The following is a 20,401-nucleotide window of genomic DNA, read 5'->3' as shown; positions in this document are numbered from 1 at the left end:
GTGGAGAAGTTTTGATCGAGTAAAAGACATTTTTATTGAATTTTCAATCTTTTCTTAAAGGGACACAGAGTAAAAAAAAAAAGATTGCGTTGATATGACGGCAACGTCCGATATGAAATTTTTTTGTCAAAGAGAATCTCCCTTGGAATAGAAGGGATGAGTTGAGAGAGAGATGAGGTAGGGTGGGAGATTGGGGGTTGGGGAATCGACGGGTGGGGGTGGATGTGGAGGTGGGGTGGGGGGGCAGAGGGATGATCGTCTGGAAATAAGAAATTACTTACCTCCGCCGCAGGACTTGGAGCAAGCGGATATCGGTTCCAAGTTCCAAGAGTATTTCGATTGACAGCTCGATCCATTTCCGCCACAAACTCCGCACGCATCCGTGTTCTTGCTACTTCCGACTCGCAAATCGCAGCCCACTTTCTGTGAACACGACAACGTATTGACGTTTTATCGAGTCTTCACGAAGAAGAAAAAGAAAAAGGAAAAATTGATCGCACATATATTCGATAAGAATTTTTGTAATAATGTTCCTACATGACACGTATGTAATATAAAAAGGATAATTATACGTATATTATTTTTTAATATTAATATTAAAAAATATTTCATAAACATATACTATATATGTATATATATATTAATTTATTTTTATTTCATATAAAAATTTTGCGTTATAAATATAAAAAAAAAAAAAAAAATTAATCGCAAATACATTCGATAAGAATCTTTGCGATAACCTTTTGTACATGTCACTTTAATGCAATTTAAAAAAGAAAATTATATATATATATATATATATATATATATATTCCTTAATATTATTATTAATAAATATTTCATAACGAAAAAAAAAAAATATATATATATATAGTATATATGTATATATTTATTTATTTATTTATCTTTAGTTCGCATAAAAATTCTATCTAATAAATATTTCTCATTGTTAATTACGTCGTAATCGAAATGAAATTGTCACGATTAACGTTTCTCTCTCTCTCTCTTTCTCTCTCTCTCTCTCTCTTTTCTTTTCTTTTTTCTCTTTTTTTCCTGAAAACGAAAATTGATTCTTCGTATCTTTTATTTCTTTCATGTCCTATTATATATCATACGATCAGTTTCGTCGATTTAAAAATAGGTATTATAAAATTAGCGAAAGAAGGAAAACAAAAGTTAATTCCTTTTTGACCGAGATACTTATCGGTGAGGACCTTTCGACAAGAAGTCGAGAAAGATAGAAAGATAGGAAAGGAAGGAAGGAAGGAAGGTGAAAGGAGAAAAAGGTTGACGTCGATTCGTGACCTGGCTTGGACCGTAGACTGATTTGTCATTCAGCTTGCATAGAGGTTTCCTCGTACCTTGAGAAGAGTACATTATTCATTTCTTATCCGGTGTGTTCGAGAGAAAGAGAGAGAGAGAGAGAGAAAGAGAGAGAGAGAGAAGGGGGGAGGGATGGGAGTGGGAAGTGAAGCATATTATAAAAAAAGAGTACACGACGATAACAAGAAGAGTAGAGAAGAGATAGACAGAGTAAAAAAGATAGACGTGCGCTTAATGAGATCATACACGTAGACCGATTGATAGATTACCGAAGATCCAAGTAATTAGATATTTTAAGAAAAAAGGTCCTTGATATTATAGTAGTAGTAGTAGTATATATATATATATATATATATGTACATATAACTATCGTTGTATCTTTTTTTTATTTTAGGAAATCGATTAGATACTATATACGAAAAAGTAACGTTTATTGATCGAAGAATAGAATGAATGATATATCCTCATAAATCATCAAATGGAATATTTATTTATAACGTTGGTAAAAAATTGTCATCTTCGTATGTATCCTCTATGATAGGTTCGTTCGATAATTACGAAAAATGTCATTAATATATCTGCGGATTAACGAGAGAAGGACAAAAAAGAAAAAAAAAGAAATGAAAAAAAAACAAGGAAAAAAAAAAAATAAAAGAAGAAAAAGAAAGATAAAAAATATCGGGATGTACTTTTCTTCTTCTTAAACCGATTTTTATTTGTTTACTTTTCTTTTTTATTTTTTCTCTCTTTCTTTCTTTTTTCTTTTTTTCTTTTTTTTTTTTTTTTTGTTTCATTCCATTTCTCTCTACGTATATTGTGTACGAAAATGAAATGCAGTTGAGTCCTGTATGAAATCCCAAACGTTGTGTCCATTATGGAACGTATATATGTATATATATATATATATATATATACATATATATATATATAAATCCTCGAGAGATCGAACTTCGCGGCTTCGAGTGGCTATTTGACGGAATTTGTGGGCGGAATAATAATTCGTTAGAGAAGAACCGCGAACGGAATGTTCTGTAAACGTGCGTGTATCCACGTGTGCGAGTATGTATGTATGTATGTATGTATGTATATGTGTGTCTATCTACGTGTTTGAAAGTTATATCGATATTTAATTTCACAGGAGGATGAATTCATTTTTCCACATTTCTTCGTCAGTCGAATTCCTCTCTCTCTCCCTCTCTCTCCCTCTCTTTCTCTCTCTCTCTCTCTCTCTCTCTCTCTCTCTCTCTCTCGTCGATTCGTTTCGGGATAACCATGTTTCTGGCGTATCGTCTTATGCAAATGTTATTGTATCCAAGTTCTCTTGCATTTCGTACGTACGTAGAAGTTTTGCGTGTGTAAGATATGCAAGATGTAACCGTAAAGAATGAATATACATACATGCATACATATATACATACATACTTAGATACATATATAAACTAAATTTACATTTATAATTAGATAAAGGAAAAAAATTTTATATACAAAGAGGAAGGGAGAGAAATGTTTGAGAAATATTTTCGTAGACATTATAAAATGTTATTAACAAGAAAGAAGATAGAAAGAAAGTGATAGAGAGAGAGAGAGAGAGAGAGAGAGAGAGAGAGAAAAAGAGAGAAAAAGAGTAAATATCGTATAAAAGCTTATAAATATAAATGTCGTGATTTAATTTTCTTATTTGATCGAAATATAGAACGTATTAGATTTAGTTTTCTACGTCCCAAAGGACGAAAATATATCCTAACGTTATTGCGAGATTAGATTTACATTAGCCGAGGTTATATACATATAAAACGCGGCCAGTGGAGTCCAGTAATTGAAAGATAGGGCCCCTGTCGTAGCAAGGTGGTTATTTCTCTAAGTAAACAAACCAAGAAGAAAATGGATGAAAGAGTCGGTCGAACGTGCGAAATGAAAGATCGTGGAATTTAATTCTATCTCTCTCTTTCCATTATCAACCTATCATCCCCTTTTCTTTTCGATTATGTCACTCTTATAATCCTATTTGCGTATTTGTATATCCATTGGATCAATATTATTAAAAATCGAATCCTACCAATCCTATAGTTTTTTATATTTTCCTTTTTTTTTTCTTTCTCTTTTCTTTCTTTCTTTTTTTTTTTTTTTTTTTTTTTTTTTTCTTTTACTTCATACGCGACTTATTCGAGTTAAATTATTATAATTTATTATTAATCCGTATGGATTTAAAATACAATCGAATTGCATTTGTTTGTCGTTCATTAATAAATCAATCGATTAATTAATAGATAGATATTTTAACGAGGAATATTTTTAAATGGATAAAGTTATATTATAATATATGAATCTTCTTGCAATTTGCATTTCGTTACTTATTCTCATAAAATAGACAGAGAAAGAGAGAGAGAGAGAGAAGGAGAGAGAGAGAGAGAGAGAGAGAGAGAGAGAGAATGCGTTTATGATTATTAATCGTATTTATACGAAGAGCGCATTCGAAATACCTTATTAATGAGAGCTCGTATCGCCCGTTATGCATTCAACGAGGCAACCATTTTTGCTCCATTACGATACGCTCCTCTCTCCAACATCTCAGAAAATACCCCTTTCCATCTTCCTTTTCACCTTTTCTCTCCTTTCAACGTGATTCCTTCGATAATAGGATTTGTAGGCCACCAGAGAGAGAGAGAGAGAGAGAGAGAGAGAGAGAGAGAGAGAGAGAGAGAGAAAGAAAGAGAGAGAGTGAAGACTGGAAGAGAAAAGCTCTTCTCTCTCCCTCTCTCCCTCTTTTTCTCCTCTCTCTCTCTCTCTCTCTCTCTCTCTCTCTTTATCTACTTCTATGTCTCTCTCTCACACACACACACAGACACACCTTCCTCTTTTCCACTTTCACTTCCTTCCTACGTTTTTCTGTATTTTTAGCGGAAACAATGGGATTTACGTGGGACGTTCAAGAATTTTATTACTCCTAGAATCTACCTATTTTATCGTTAAAATTCTCGCGATATTTCTTACGATGGTTTTATCTTTTCTCTCTGTCTCTCTCTCTCTCTCTCTCTCTCTTTTTTTTTTGTTCTTCTTTTCTTGGCGGGGGGTTTTTTTTTCTTTTTTCCATTGCATTTCAAAAGAACGAACGTATCTGGACACTCAAGCGTTACACCTTTCGAATTTAGGCATTGATACAAATTTTGCGTTGAAATTATATTTTCATTTATTTTTCCCCTTTCTTTTTTATTCTTTTTGTCAGCTAAGTTACTTTTATTTCTTTTCTCCTTCCCTCTCTCTCTCTCTCTCTCTCTCTCTCTCTCTCTCTCTCTCGTTCTCTATCTTTTTTTTTCCAACTATTTTTATCTCTTTTATTTTATTCTTTTTTTGTTTTCAACAAATGGGATAACGGTTGGCAAGGATAAGAACTATCTTTTTTTCGGCTGAACGAACGCTCAGGAAGAAGCGAAAGAACGAGAATAAGAGGGAAAGAGGGAGAGAGAGAGAGAGAGAGAAAGGACCGGCAAGAGGAGCGGGAAAGCAATTTCCAGTGAAACTCTGCGAGAAGACAAATTCTAACGAGTGAACGTAATACAAAAGCGGAAGTGAGCTGAGTCGTGCAAGCTACGGGGGTGGGCAGATGGGGGTGGGGGAGGCCACATCGAGCGTGTTCGTCCGAAGCGGAAGAAAGGAGGCAAGGCCTTTAATAATGCAAAGCCAGTTTACGTTTACCGTAGCTAGCCTCGGCTACGCGCTTAATTACACTCGTAGACTCGTCCCGCTGATTAGATATTGTCCTTCCAACTTCATTCTCGCGGTTATGAAATTCCGTTAATTATTTTCTCGACGGTACGACGGCGAGTCGTGCGAATTCTCTATCTAGAGAATCGTAACGAGAGGTAGAGAGATAAAGATAGAGAGAGAGAGAGAGAGAGAGAGAGAGAGAGAGAGATTGCCAAGAGTTTTCACTAAAAATCGATAGGAGTTCTACCACGATCCTTTTAAGATACTTCTTTTTCCTCTTTCCTTCCTTCCTTCCTTCCTTCCTTCCTTCCTTCCTATCTTTCATTCTTTATTTCTTATTTTTTCATTTCTTCTCTCCTTCATTTCAACGCTTTTACCCTACGCTTTACCTTTTTATTTCTCTGCTCACCCACCCCATCCCCCCTCCTACCCCCGTCCCTTATCACCGAGTATTTATTCTCATTTCGCGTCTTGTATCGAATTCTATACGGGAAACATTTCACAATTGTCTCCGTTCAACCATGAATTATATTTTATTATTTATACGTTATTCCCGTAAGAATTGTGTTTCTTTTTCTTTTTTTCTTTCTTCCTTTCTTTCTTCTATTTTTTTTTTTCTTTTCTTTTCTTTTCTTTTCCCTTTCTTGTTTCCCCGTTGGACCCTCGTTATTCAAGATAATCGTTCTTCCCGACCACACTCCCTCTCCCACCCCTTCTCTCCGCCCGTCCTGCCGCCGCCCCCTTATTCCGCCTCTTTCTCTTCCCCTCTATCTCCTCTTATTATTATTCTCTCGCACAGCGAGTAAGAGTTCGTAGAAGAGCGATGACGGCGGTGGTCTTGTGAAAAATAGGGCGCAAACCTCGTTGCGCATACGTGATAAAACGTTAAGGACGTATGGTGGTGGGTCGAAGGGAGAGAGGGTACATAGGTAGGTAGGTAGGTAGGTAGGTAGGTGGGTAGGTATGAGGGTGGGTGGATGGGTGGATGGATGGGCTGAGCGAGTGCTAATGAACACATTGCGGTGAACGTAATTTTTATGTCTCGATTATGAAGTAGTTCTCGTTATATAAAGCACTTTTTCATTTACATCTATTCGAAACGAATGTTTTCACATGTATCGTATTAGGCTAATATTGGGATAGAAAGAGTCTAATGGGAAATTTTCCGATACAATTATGATAAATATTAGAAAAAGAGTGTATGTGTGTGTGTGTATGTGTGTGTGAGAGAGAGAGAGAGAAAGAAAAAGAAGAAAAAATGCTCGTTAGCAGGGAAGTTGTTTTTTAAATAAACGAGTGAAAAACACGATTACGACGAATGATGTCTTGAAGCAATTCGAAAATCCGCTTGAAATAACATCAAGCATGGCAAGACGTATTTTACTTTTTCCTTTTATATCATATCCAATCTTCCTCTTTCACCGTTTTAACTTTCATTCGACGTGATACTCGAAGAATTCTCTTTACAACGTATTCGACCGACACAAGTACCGTTGACTTAGTTGAACGCGATTTAATTCTTAATTATAACTTTAACAAGCGATTCCTCTTCGGTTTAATTTATTAAAAATTATATAGAAACTTGTATTATCTGTTATATTTTCTTTTAAATTAATTCGACACAATCGATATCCCGAGAATACTTATTGAATCATTTTGATAATATTATTTCGAATCACTTTTTATATTATATTAGATTTAATTTATTTGTCGCGCCTGAAAATGGGCAATACTTTATACCTATGGGCCGTAGTCGTTAGTTATGCGCGTAAAAGCGCGATCATCTATTTATAAACTTTTGTTTTTTAAAATCCCCTAACGGCAGGCAACCCGTTCGTACAGGCACGTAAAGAAAAGTAATATAATTTACGAGGGTTTGATAAATGTACGAAAGGATTGCCCTTCATCAGGCGCGTTACTTCGCATTTGCGTGATCGAAAAGTCAAAAAAGGTAAAACATTTTTCTTCGATACTTAATTAACAAACGGGAGGAAAACTTTTTCACGTGACGTTCGATAATATTTTTTTTTTGTTTTCGTCCCTTTTTCTCTTCTTTCTTTCTGAAGTTTGTTGTCGTTGAATTGAAAAATATCAGATCACTTTGCGAGACAAAATTTAATTTGATCAACGTTGTTGATCGATTGATCGGATAAATTTTTTTTACTTTTCTTTTTTTTCTTTTTTTTTTTTTTTTTTTTTTTTTTTTTTTTAATTTGCACGAACTAACATCATCAAATTTTCAAGAGCTTTCGTGATCGTTTCAAGGTTAATCGATACTAGAACTATACCATACATCAATAGGATCCAAAGAGATCCTGTTATAAGTGAAATGCAGTCGGTAAACTGTTAGAATTGAATCTGCGTAGGATAGATCGAAGCTTTGGCAAATCACGCATGAAACACCTGCTATTGACGTTTGCTTTTCGTCCTTTCTCGAAACTATGACAAACGTCCAAAAGGGAGTAGAATAAGGGTCTAAAGTACTCCACTTGATTCTACCATTGGATCGACCGATAGTACCTACATATATGTATGCAGATGCATAATACTTATTACGTAAAACGATATAATTGTATATGAAATTTTACATTTATTCTTTTTTTCTTTTCTTTTTACTTTCTTTTCTTTTCTCTTTTTTTTCTTTTTTTTTTTTTAGAATTTTCAACTCTAAATTCTTTGATTCCCGTTCTCCTTTCTTTTTTTTGTTGATATTCTTCGAAAGAAATCTTTGAAAAATCAAAATGAATGGAACTCTTCGTTGAATTTAACGAAATATAAAAATACGACTAGAGCAAGTTTGAATCGTTAGAAAGAAATGAAGAGAGAGAGAGAGAGAGAGAGATGAAACGATGTGAACAACTGGCCAGTCGCACGAAGCAGCTACGTGGATAATTCATACGGGTCTGTAGGTCGTTGATATCGTCACGTGAGTCTCTAAGTCTATGGAAGTCAATGAACGTGAAACTACGTGCAATTTTTATCCGCAAGCCACGTTGATTCTATCGGAACTTACATATTACTCTTAAGTCTGTTTCTCTACATAGGCTACTATTTATCTGTTATATATCTGTAGGAAGTACGGCGAGGAGAAAAAAAAGAGAGAGAGAGAGAGAGAGAAAAAAGAAACAAGATAAAATAAATAAGAAGAAAGAAGAAAATAATATTAATTGAACTCGACGATTAATGTCTTGTCGTGGAAATGAAAAAGAGAAAAAAAGAAGAAAAAGAAAGAAAAGGAAGGAAGAATAAGATATGAATTTATAGATGTGAAATTAATTATTATACGAACAATGATAAAATTACCATGCATTCGCCGTTAATACAGACGTCACGGCCATCGAGATAACATCTCGTGCCATCCTCAACTTTGTCGGCTAACTGGACAACTATTGTCTCATCGGAATCAAATTGTAGAGCATCTTGGGCATCGCTAGTAAGTGTCATCTTCTCGTTTGACCCTAGCTCCTGTTGTTGTTGGTATTGGTGCTGATGTTGATGTTGCTGCTGTTGCTGCTGCTGTTGTTGCTGTTGCTGTTGCTGTTGCAATCGACCGACGTTATTCCCAAGTGATTGCTCCCCACGACAGATCAAAGAACAGGGCCGTGCTGGATCGTAATGCGGATACCATTTTAACAATTGTCCACTGTACGGTACGTCATCGAATGCCGCGCATTGTTCCGCACGAAAATCACTTGGCTTTTCGCATGGCTGAAATCACAAAGAAATATATCGTCCGTCAATTTTCTTTTTTTTTTTTTTTTTTCATTTCTTTTCTTTTCTTTCCCCATCCCCTAACCCTCTCCATCCTGATAATATCGGTTTTTTTTTTTTTTTTTCTTTCTTTCGATCGCAATTTAATTTCAAAACGAAATAAGATCCATTTATATATATATATATATATATATATATATATTTATAGAAGGGAGATATTAAAGATCGTCGGGCTATACGATTCCTTGAGAAAATCTAGAAGGAATCATTTATGGTTAATATAATATGATTTTGTTCGAGATATAACGATTGATGAACGTTTTTTTCTCGATTAAATTGGATCGTCAAACTTCAAACTTTCACACCACCCCCCCCCCCTTACTTCCCTCCACTCCCCCCCCATCGAAGCGTTTCTTTTCCACGCTCTTTAAATTTTCTATTACCAGAGTTATCTATCGTCTGGTGATTTCGAACCAAGTGGAATCGATCGTGACTACCGAGGAAAAGCAAGCACAGATATAGAGACAAAGATAAAGATAGAGAAAGAGAGAGAGAGAGAGAGAGAAAGAGAGAGAGAGAGAGAGAGAAAGAGAGAGAGAGAGAGAGAGAGAAGATTAAAGGAAAATTATCTCTAAAAAAATTATCTCGGGGGAAAAAAGAGAGAGGATAAAAATATTATTTATCTTTGGTTTACAATAATAATAATAATAATAATAATAATAATAATAATAATAATAATAATAATAATAATAATAATAAGAATAAGAATAATAAAAAGCGATGATAGTAATGAACGAAGGAATCCATTCTTGCGTATCTTTTTTATTTTTTATTTTGCCTTTTTTATTTCTTTTTTTTTACTTCTTTTTTTTTTTTTGTGAGCGAGTGAAAACTCCTTAAGGTCCATGAACCGAAGTGCGAAAAACTATTTTGAAAATTGCTGCCAGCGGACAGGGATCGAGCTTGGCTCGGCCATTGTTTCGGAAGAAAGAAAGTCGTTCGTTTCTTTTTTTTTTCTTCTTTTGCAATAGAGAGAGAGAGAGAAAGAGAGAGGCAGAGAGAGAGAGAGAGACAGAGAGAGAATAAAAGAAAAAGAGAGAGAAAGAGAGAGAGAGAGAGAGAGAGAGAGAGAGAGAGAGAGAGAGAACTTGCATACAGACGAACGAGGACCGAGTCAATCTCGTAGAAATGAGAAAGGTCTTGTCGACAGGTGGTGGTAGGTTTTTGAAAGGCTCGGATGGGGCCATTATGTAGATTTTAGAACACGTATTTCCGCGACTCGCTCGAATCGTTTCTTTATGGAGCTAGTACGGCAAACTTCGATGGTGATTGCTTGATGTAATCGTGTATGTTACTTTCCATACCCGCATATCGGTCACTCGTATAACTCGAATGCTATTTTGAATTCTACAAAGATTCATTTTTTATTACATTTGTCTGAAGTCTAACGTTTTCCAAAAATAATATTATATTAATTCTATAAATAATATAATATTATAATTATATGAATAGGGTGATATCTATTTTTTTTTTTCTGGTTTTCTCTTTCTTTCTTTTCTTTTTTCTTTAAGACAAACGATGCCAGCATGTTCTATAATACAAGTAAAAATATTTTATATATATGTATATATATGAGTGTGTGTGTGAGTGTGCGCGTGCGTATATGTGTATGTACTTTATATGATGAGAAATATTTTATAGAAATATCTGAACATTTTAATTATTTATAAATGAATGAAAAAAATGCCTTTTAATATACAGAATATAATTAAGATAATAACAGAGATGAACTACGATTATATATATATATATATTATATATATATGTACAGAATATGTCTAATAATTTTTATTTCTTTTTCCTTTGAATATTAAATATATTAAATTATTATATTAAAATTAATATAATACTTACAAGGTTTTATATATATTTCATCAGAATATTCGTAAAGATACTCATGAAAATCATTCAAAGTTTGAAGGTTATTTAACGGTAAGGGAATTTTAACGAGGCTCTAACGTACCCTCATCAAGAGAAGAGAGGGAAAAGAGTGTTTACATTTCGAGAAAGTTTAACTACGTAGCTTAGGAAGAACATATTTGTCCAGTCACAATGGTCAAGTTATTATCGATGTCTTAATAATAAATACAAAGTCCGCAATATTACTGCTATAATTCACGTTCATGGATTATTGTTATTTCGTTGACATTAGAAGATTTACTATTTATTCAACAAACACATTGCTATATTTATACAACGTTGAAATAATAAACGCTTTTTTATGTTTCTAAAATAATAGAAGAGAAATTTTCTTCTCATTTATTCGTTCGGAACAAGTTTGTTGTACGATAATAAAGAGGCTTAGAGAAACAGAGAGAGAGAGAGAGAGAGAGAGAGAGAGAAAGAGAGAGAGAAAAAAAAGAAAGAGAAGGGTTCATTAATTATCACGATAATGAAGGAAAATTTAGAAGAAAATCGGAATAGCTCGAGGCCACAGTTTCGATCGTTTCGAAGGTTTTTCCTAGACGAAACTTTGGAGAGGGTCGATTTTCTCTTCTTTTACGCGTACTGCAAAACTCTTACTCCCCAATGTAACTTTTCGAAAGTAAAACGTTCGTTATTAAAGTTGGCGCAAAACCACCATCCTTATATTCGTTCGGTCCTCTTAGGTGAACATCGTTTAGTACTTTCCTACTTTTACCTTACCAAAGAAATTAGAGTTTCGTTAAGATGGTAACAAAACGACGATTAGCCCCGAAACACGGTCCGCTATTCCTTATTCCATGTCTTCTTCTTCTTCTTCTTCTTCTTCTTTTTATTTCCTCATTTATTGAGAGTCAATTTGGCAGTTGCCAATTTTGTTCAATTCTTATTTTCTTTTCTTTTCTTTTTTTTATTTTTTTCTTTTTTTTTTTTACATTTTCATGGTTATAACGAAATCACGTTTTTTCTTTTATTTCTTTCTTTTTTGTTTTTTCTTTTTTTTTTTTTTGTTTCCTCTCATTCGTTCGTTCGTTCAAACCAAATTTTCAAATATATTTACGCGAAAGGGTGTTCGTTTTATCTACTCTTTTATCTTTCTCTTTTTTCATTCTATTATTTTTTGTTTCTATTTATTTCCTTTTTTCTCTTCTCTTTCTTTCGTTATTTTTTTTTTTTTTTCATTTTTTTTTTCTTTTTTTTTTTTCCACCAACGAAACGAGTACGTTGACGAAAACTATTTCAATCTCTGGTACGAGCGTGCAGTGAAAATCGAGTCAATGTGAAAGTTACTACTCTTTCTATCTCTATCTCTCTCTCTCTCTCACTCTCTTTCTCTCTTTAACGGGATGGAACGATACACGACGTTTAGTTATGCATATAAACGCGTAACCGGATGAATCTATGGAAAACGCCAACTATTTTCGACAAAGCCGAGCGCGCTAAGCACTTACGTCCATTCATCGAAATACCGTAATTCGAGTTTTAAACTCTACTCGATAAACGATTTACTCTCGTCCAACGTACCTCGGTTGAATAATTTTGGATCTGCATAAAATATACGCCTGCTAACGATGTACGAGTTATGTTCATATATCTGAATATACATACATACATACATACATACATATATATATATATATATATATATATATATATATATATATATATATTTCATCCTGTCTCTATCATTTTAACAAGTCGACTTTCAAACACATATATACCTAATACAAACTACAAATTTGAAATAATGGTCTCTGGTTTGTCCATAATCGTTTAATCGAACCGATCGATATAATAATAATATTAATTATTAATTCGAACGGATATGAAAGAAAATTATAAAAAGGAAAAACAAATGGAAATTTTCCAATGAATTAACAATATTGATTTCGAGTCTATCCACGATTACGTTGCAAATAGAACGAGCCCTCACGGCTGAAAATTGATGATGTTGAAGCGAACCGATGGAAAGATTCTATGAGTTATACAAAAGAAACGGAAAGTGTGTGGGTGTTTGTTCGTGTGTGTTTGTGTGAAAGACAGAGAGAAAGAGAGAGAGAGAGAGAGAGAGAGAGAGATAGGAAGGAAGAAAGTGCTTCCGGAATAGAAGACCAAAAGAAGCTTTCTCGTCCTTTTTACAGGCTCGTTTTCAACGCTGAAAGGTAGTCCTGATTCACTATGGCGATCCATCACCGCTTTCTCTCTCTCTCTCTCTCTCTCTATCTCTTTCTTTCTTTTTTTCACAACATGCAAAATCCTACTTACGAGACACCTGTTACATATACCGTAGCGTCTTAAGTCGACAAGAAAACTTAATTATTCCAGTACGTCAAAGGAAAAATTTCCATTACTTGGTCTTTGGGCCGGAAATTTTTTATGTCTACGATTTTTCTAGCACGATTATTTGAATTAAAAATTATTTTAAACGTTAAACGCGAACGTAGAAAGAAAGATGGAAAGAAAGAGGGGAAAAAAAAGATAATTTTTATATTTTATAATAAATGTTTCATGCCGGCAAAAAGACAGTTAAATATATAGATAGATAGATAGATAGAGAGAGAGAGAGAGAGAGAGAGGAAAGAGAGAAAGAGGGAGAGAGAAGATAACTTAATTAGGTCAAGTTTAAATTTAAGAAGGTACAGTTTCGTAGATAAAGTTTCATAAAGTGCAGTTACTCTCGTTTGCTATCATTAGGTATTTTCAGAACAAGCCAGAGATTTCTCGTGCTTAAGAATACGGAAGTAGTAGTGTAACTCTTCCGGGGAGGCCTTTGAATCTTTAATCGTTTGAAATTATTCATCAGAACAAGTTTTTCAAGTAGGTGTGATCTATCGTATAGATAAATAGGGTAAATACTTACACGTAAATGTACGCACACACACGCACACACACATACTTACTGTATATGTAAATAGGTGTATATATATATATATGTATGTGTGTGTGTACATTTTATGGATAATTTCACTTGTGGATTAAAATGGTTATGTAAGTTGACAGCTTTGAAGAAAGAAAAAAGACAGATAGAGATAGAGATAGAGATAGAGATAGAGATAAAAGAAAAGTGTGAAGATAATATCGTAGAGTTTATACTGTAGCAGTGAAGGAAGAAACTATGCGAAACGCCGAAACCTGTTAGGAACCCGCACAGAAGCCGCAATGCAGAGTTTAGCCGCTCCTTAACGAGGAATCTCAACTACTCATTAGACGAAAGCGTTTCCGGATAGGAGCAAGTGGTGTGTTAGCTTGGGGATATCTGGCGGGCATTTAGTAGACGTTTCAGCCGATTAAGGGTTGGATTCGGACGACCTAAAACAATGGATGATACTCTCTCAACGACACCACCATAACTCCTTGTATTCTACCTTCCGACTTTCCAATGTTTCTCTCTGCATATCACAAATCTAATCCTTCATCGTGTTTGTTAATAGTATATTTCACAGATACGAGTTTATTCATATCGAATTGAAATCATACGTTATTACAATGGTATTATTGATATAAATTGAAAGAAGAGAATTTGTACGTATATATATGTATATATATATGTGTGTGTGTGTGTATTTTGTAAACAAATAGACGAGCTTGTAATCAGTAATAATTCGAGGAATTTAAAACTCGTCCATTCGTTTTTGAAGATAAACGACAATGATAATGGAGAATCGACATGACGTATAAGAGATCGAATAAAATAGACAAGGTCATACGAAATGATATATCATTGGACACGACGTCGAGTTTGTTCATTTTAGTCCTGTAGTAGTTATGTATGTATGAATGTACGTGTGTAGATAGATACGTAACTATCTATCTATCTATATATGTATATATATATATATTTGGTGTATGTGAAAAGAAGGCTGTTTACTGAAATAGCACGTGAATAGGTTGGCTTCCTCGTGTAGTTTCGTACCATGAAATAAAGGGAAAGAATACGTGTAACCCACGAATACACAGGTACATCTCGCGTTGAGAGGAAATCGGACCACGTCTTGGACGACCGAGAAGAAACGCATGGAAGAACGAAAGAGAGAGAGAGAGAGAGAGAGAGAGAGAAAAGAGAAGACCATTTTCTTCGTTCGTAGAGCAAGTGACGTCTAGCCGCCTTTCGGTATAAAGGAAAACACATTCGTGGTGTTCCCTTTTTCAGCATCGCGTCGAGGGCTACGATAACACGATCCTTTCGCGAAGCATTCAGAAAGGAGACCGAGAAGCTAGCCTTTTGCAGAAGTAAAAGAAAAAGAAGAAGATGGAAGAGGTGGAGATGGAAGCTAGTAGGTGAAGGAGGAACTAGTACTACATCATTGATAGAAAGAGTATGGAATGCTTGTAAAAATATCGTTTCTCATGTTCGGACGGTAAGAGCCTTCGTAGATGACTCCATTTTGTTCAGCTTCGACGATCACTCGGTAAACGCTATCAAATGGTTCCTGTATTCTTTACGTATGTTCTTTCAATTTAATTTCACATGCTTTTCTTCTAAGGTAACTATTGAGACAACAAATGTTTTTTCCATTTTCCTTTTCTTTTTTTTTTTTTTTTCTTTCCTCTTCTTCTTCTTCTTCCATTTTTTTTTGTTTCTTTCTTTCTTTCCTTCTCTTCTCTTCTCTTCTCTTCTCTTTCTTTAACCTCTTCCCCAAATAACTGAAATAGTTTTGAAAAGAAATATTTTTCGAATCTTTTTCCCCTTTCTTTTCTTTTCTTTTCTTCTCTCTCTCTCTCTCTCTCTCTCTCTCTCTTTCTCTCATTCTCTCTCACTTTCTATGGTGAGAATGTTCTTTCTGGAAAAATATAATATAAAATATTATCGAAGCGTTAGTGGAATTGAGATTCAATCGAAGCGTATAAATGAAGAAGAAAAGAATGAACGAAGCACGTAGTGTCTCGATTATCCGTATTTACGAAAAATTCTGTGCACGTTAACGCTGGATAACTTTCGTAACGGATTACGCGAGCGCAAAAGTTTCTTTCGAAGAACTAAATCGTTGTACCAATGTATTAACTAACTACAACTTAGGAATCGTCGATACAGTCAAATGAATTCTTCTCTAATATATTCCTCAAGAAATTTGATTTTTTTTTTTTATGAATTTCTATATTATCTATCAAAGAATAATTCAAATATTATTCTATTCCATTTAATTTTTAATCATTTTAGAATAATAATATTCTTTCGTTATCGTACATTTTTTTTCTTTTTATAATTCAGGGTAATTTTAAATGTCATTCGAAAAGTTTGGGAAAAATTATGGAGGAAGAAAGTATGTGTGTGTCTGTGTGTAGATATATCTACAAATAAATATATAAGTGTATTAAGATCGGTGTGAATGAGTAATGGAGAAATTTTTAATACAATCAATGACGATCAAAAAGTTTCTAAGAGATTTTCAAAATCAAAATTATTGCTTCTGGAGATTTGTTTGAGCTTAACTTTGTGAAAAAGTTCTTGGTAGTTTATCGTTCTGGGGAGGGGGGGGGAGGGGAAAGAGAAAAAACTATTAGTCTCGAAAGTATGAAGAAGAAGGAAGAAGAAGGAACTAATCGATTGATTTTCTTCAAAAATTAATTGGAAATATATTTGGCTCATTAAGTTATTAAAAATTTTTGTTAGAATTTAAAGGAAACATTTAATTTATGTTAGAATTTAAAGGAAACATTTTATCTAATTATCAATGATATCGACGACGAGACTAATTCTTTTTCTCTTTTTTCCAGTTTTCCTTTTTTTCTATTTTAAAGTATGGCGATATGCAAGGGAACGTTTGATTTCTTTTGATTTCCACTTAGAGCTTATTTTGCTCTTTCTTTCGAATAGTTCCAAGACTCGTCAAAGATAAATTGCTATCTAGGCCAAGCGCTCTAGACCCATTCATGATCTCAGCAGGCTACTTTTATTTTTTTTTTGCTTTTTTTTTTTTCTTTTCGACGCGTTTGACATAACTCTGATGTTTTGGAATATGCGCCTAGTTAACATAAAAACGATCTCATCATTGCATAACTATATATATATATATATATATATATATATATATATATATATATATATATATATATATGTATACATAATTCTTACGCAGGTACAACCAAAGGGAGAGAGACACATAAGTACATAACTGTTTACTCGTAAAAAAAAAAAAAGAAGGTTCTTAATCACAAGAGAGCATTGAACGAAATAGAAAAATTCTTTAACATAAAATTCTTTAATATAAAAGTTCTTTAATATAAAATTCTTTCGAAAAAATGATGGCAGAATCATGAATAAGAATGATATACAAATTAGGTTAATTATTCGTTTCACGTAGAGCATGATATTCCGATTGATCGATCTAATTCGATATCGTTTGAATATCGGGACCTTTGACGTTTCAACCGTTACGTCATTTCTGCGCTTGCATAATACACGAGAGTGATAGAGAGAGAGAGAGAGAGAGAGAGAGAGAGAGAGAGAGAGAGAGAGAGAAAGAGAGAAAATGTGTGTGTGTGTGTATGTGTGCGTGTGTGTATGTATAGGTGTCCCTTTAACGTTGTCTTACACGAACGAGAGAACCACGATGCTTTTCGTTGACTCTATACATATGTACATACATCTCATAGAGCGAGCCTGTTTGCAAGATAATCGCCCTTGGTATATACGTTGATTGCCAAACAAAATTTGTACAGGAGAGATACTATCAACTATTAATATGTTAGATAATATCTCGAACGAAATGAAATTATCGTAGATGTTTTTTGAATTTAGATTTTATAAGAAAGAAGAAAAAAAAAAGAAAAGAAAAAAAAAAGAGAGAGAGAGAGAGAAAATTATTAACGTCATTTTTAAATATCGTTCATATATAATATCGATTATCTTAATACGATCTTTTATACGTAACGTGAAAAACAATAACATTCGTTGTTTTCTTTTAACGCATATATATATATATATATCTTTTTGTTAATTAAATTATTACATCGGATTGTTCATTATAATACTTCATACGTAATATTGAGATCATGAATAAACTAAGTTTAATTAGCCAATGAACGTTGATATATCAAACGTAACGAAGGTTCAAGGTATACCTAAATATCATACATATAACAAGTTTAATACAACGTATGTATTAAGAGATAGAGATAGAGATGGATAGATAGAGAGATAGATACAGAGAGAAAGAGAAAGAGAGAGAGAGAGAAAGAGAGAGAGAGAGATAGAAAGAGATGAAAACACGCCGCAAACCTACACAGCTTGGGGAAATCGTTCGGTCTAGATTTACATTGCTGATGATTGTTTACCGAACAACATTTACCCGTGTTCTCTTGGTGATAATCGATGAAAATCGAATGATCCTTCGGCTTTCACCGAATGTTTAGGTTAAATGGGAGAATCACTACCATCTGCCCCTCCCTCCCTCTCCACCATCCCTTCTACGATTTACCATTATGCTTACAGAGAAAGCGACGTATTTATTCGCGTATAAACAATAGACTTATTATCGATCATTAGGTTTGACTCAAATGAAATCGTTTTGAGAATCGAACCGATCGTTTTCGTACGATTTGTACCGTTTTACGATTTGTCACATATTATATTACATTATCGTATATCGATTTGTCACATATTATATTATCGTATATTAAATAAAAATTTAAATAAAGTAAAAATAATTATTATCATAATAAATAAATAATTTAAGATATGTCATATATTATATTATATAAATAAATTTTTATAATTATTCTTATTATAACTAATAATGTGATTGGGTAGTTTTACTTTATAAATTATAACTGATAAATGATTAATATTTATTTAAAATAAAAATTTTTTAAATATTTAATTATTTTATAATCTAATTTAATTAATATCAAAAGTAATTTAAGAGTAAGAAAAATTATTTAAATAAAAGATATTTGTTAAATTTTGAAAGAAAAAATATTTACAGATAAGAATTTAATAATAACACAAATATAACGTATAAATAGTTAGTTAATTAATGTATATATTTAAATTATAAAATATATTTATCAATATATTATTATTATTTATATATTACTATTTTCTCTCTCTCTCTCTCTCTCTCTCTCTCTCTCTCTTTTTCTTTGGATTTTTTCTCTTTCTCTTTTTTCTGCCTGGCTTTTTTTTTTTCGTTGACTTTTTCTTGATTTTCTTTTTCGTTTTCTTTTTACTTCTCTTCTTCTTCTTCTTTTTCTTCATCTTTTACTTTTCGTTTAAATGAGTCATCGTTCTATTCGTCGATCTGCCATAAATAAATGCCGAGAGTATAAGATATTTTTCTAATACGACGAAAATTTGCATTTCATAAGAAGATATCTTTTCGACGATCGTTATACGGTGCTATTAATCTACCTTTCAAGATGTTTACTGCCATAAGACACGTGATGCCCTTACGTGACCGAATATTATTCATTGGATTTTTCATGAAATTTAGATACTTTAAGAATTCAATTCTTTCATATCGAGAATATGAATAACATGGATTGACAGATCGAAACGTTTGTTTTATCGTTCGCCGTTTTGATTCAATATCGATTGGTATATTATAATTTTATTCGTCTAATTTCTATCTTTCTTTTTTTTTTTTTTTCGTTACTTTTATCTTTTTGCCTTCATTTAAGAATTGCCATTAAAAATTTCAAAGGAAAACTTATTTTTTTTCTCTCCTGTTTCTTTTTTTTTTCTTTTTTTTTTTTTTTTTCTTTTTTTGCTTTTTCTTTCCATCACGAAAACTATACTCAATGATTAAAGGAGAAGAATCGTATTCTTTGATTTACGTTCGTTTAAACCTTGAGCGTTTAAACCAATTGAATATTCGTGGAATTTAATCGACGACGATAATGTCCGAACGTACGACCTTGAAATATAATCGAAGTACATACGTCCGCGAATCTTTTCCGTGACCGAGTAAATGGATTTGCGATTACGCGACATGCGATCGGTCGGTCGAAAATCGTTAAACCCTGCTAAAACAAAAAAATATATAAAGAGCTTTTTGACGTTTAAGTGTTTCTTTAAGAAAATCTAATAACAAAATAAAATGTAACATACGAGAAAGTAAAAAAGAAGAAAAAAAAAAAAAAAAAAAAAAGGGAGAGAGAAATACTTTCGATAAAACATTCGTCGCGAATACGTAAAAAAGAAAATGTAATGAAAAATTGAAATGAAATAGTAATTATTGAGGATTTTATGTTGTACATGATAAAATATAAGAAAGAAAAAAAAGGGGAAAATGAAAAAAAAAAGGAAAAAAAAAAAGAAAGAGAAAGAGAGAAAAGAAAACGAATGAGTTTTGTTTTTCATATATAAAAAATTATTACTATTATTATTTTTATACAATATAAATTTCATTCGTTCATTTCTTTTTCCTTCCTTTTTTTTTCCCCTCTATATGCAACGTAAAAATCTCGATAATTAATTTTTCATTACAATTAATTTTTCTTTTTTAATATATATATATATATATACATGTGTGTGTGTGTGTGTATGTATAAATTTCTTTTTATTTCCAGAAATTATATATTTTTTCAATTTGTGACCTACTATAATATTATATTGGTGATAGTTGGTAATACGGAATACATCTATTATCGATCTATACTCGTAAGTATATACGGTGGTTATGCGAACTCGAGGATAACGGATTTGGCAAGGGTTCATATCGTCGTAGCATCGCTGCAC

General features: G+C 32.9%; 1 protein-coding gene across 1 annotated transcript in view; it reads right to left on the bottom strand.

Annotated features, from left to right (window-relative positions):
* LOC124947081 (protein madd-4) overlaps window positions 1-20,401 on the bottom strand; it is a 187,568-nt gene that overhangs the window by 23,853 nt on the left and 143,314 nt on the right. Inside the window, 2 exon segments of the mRNA XM_047488736.1 lie at window positions 282-423; window positions 8,332-8,736. Of these exon segments, the coding sequence (XP_047344692.1) occupies window positions 282-423; window positions 8,332-8,736 (547 nt within the window).

The sequence above is a fragment of the Vespa velutina genome, chromosome 2 (genome assembly GCF_912470025.1).
Source record: "Vespa velutina chromosome 2, iVesVel2.1, whole genome shotgun sequence".
Classification (NCBI taxonomy): domain Eukaryota; kingdom Metazoa; phylum Arthropoda; class Insecta; order Hymenoptera; family Vespidae; genus Vespa; species Vespa velutina.
This window is presented reverse-complemented; position numbering and strand designations above follow the sequence as displayed.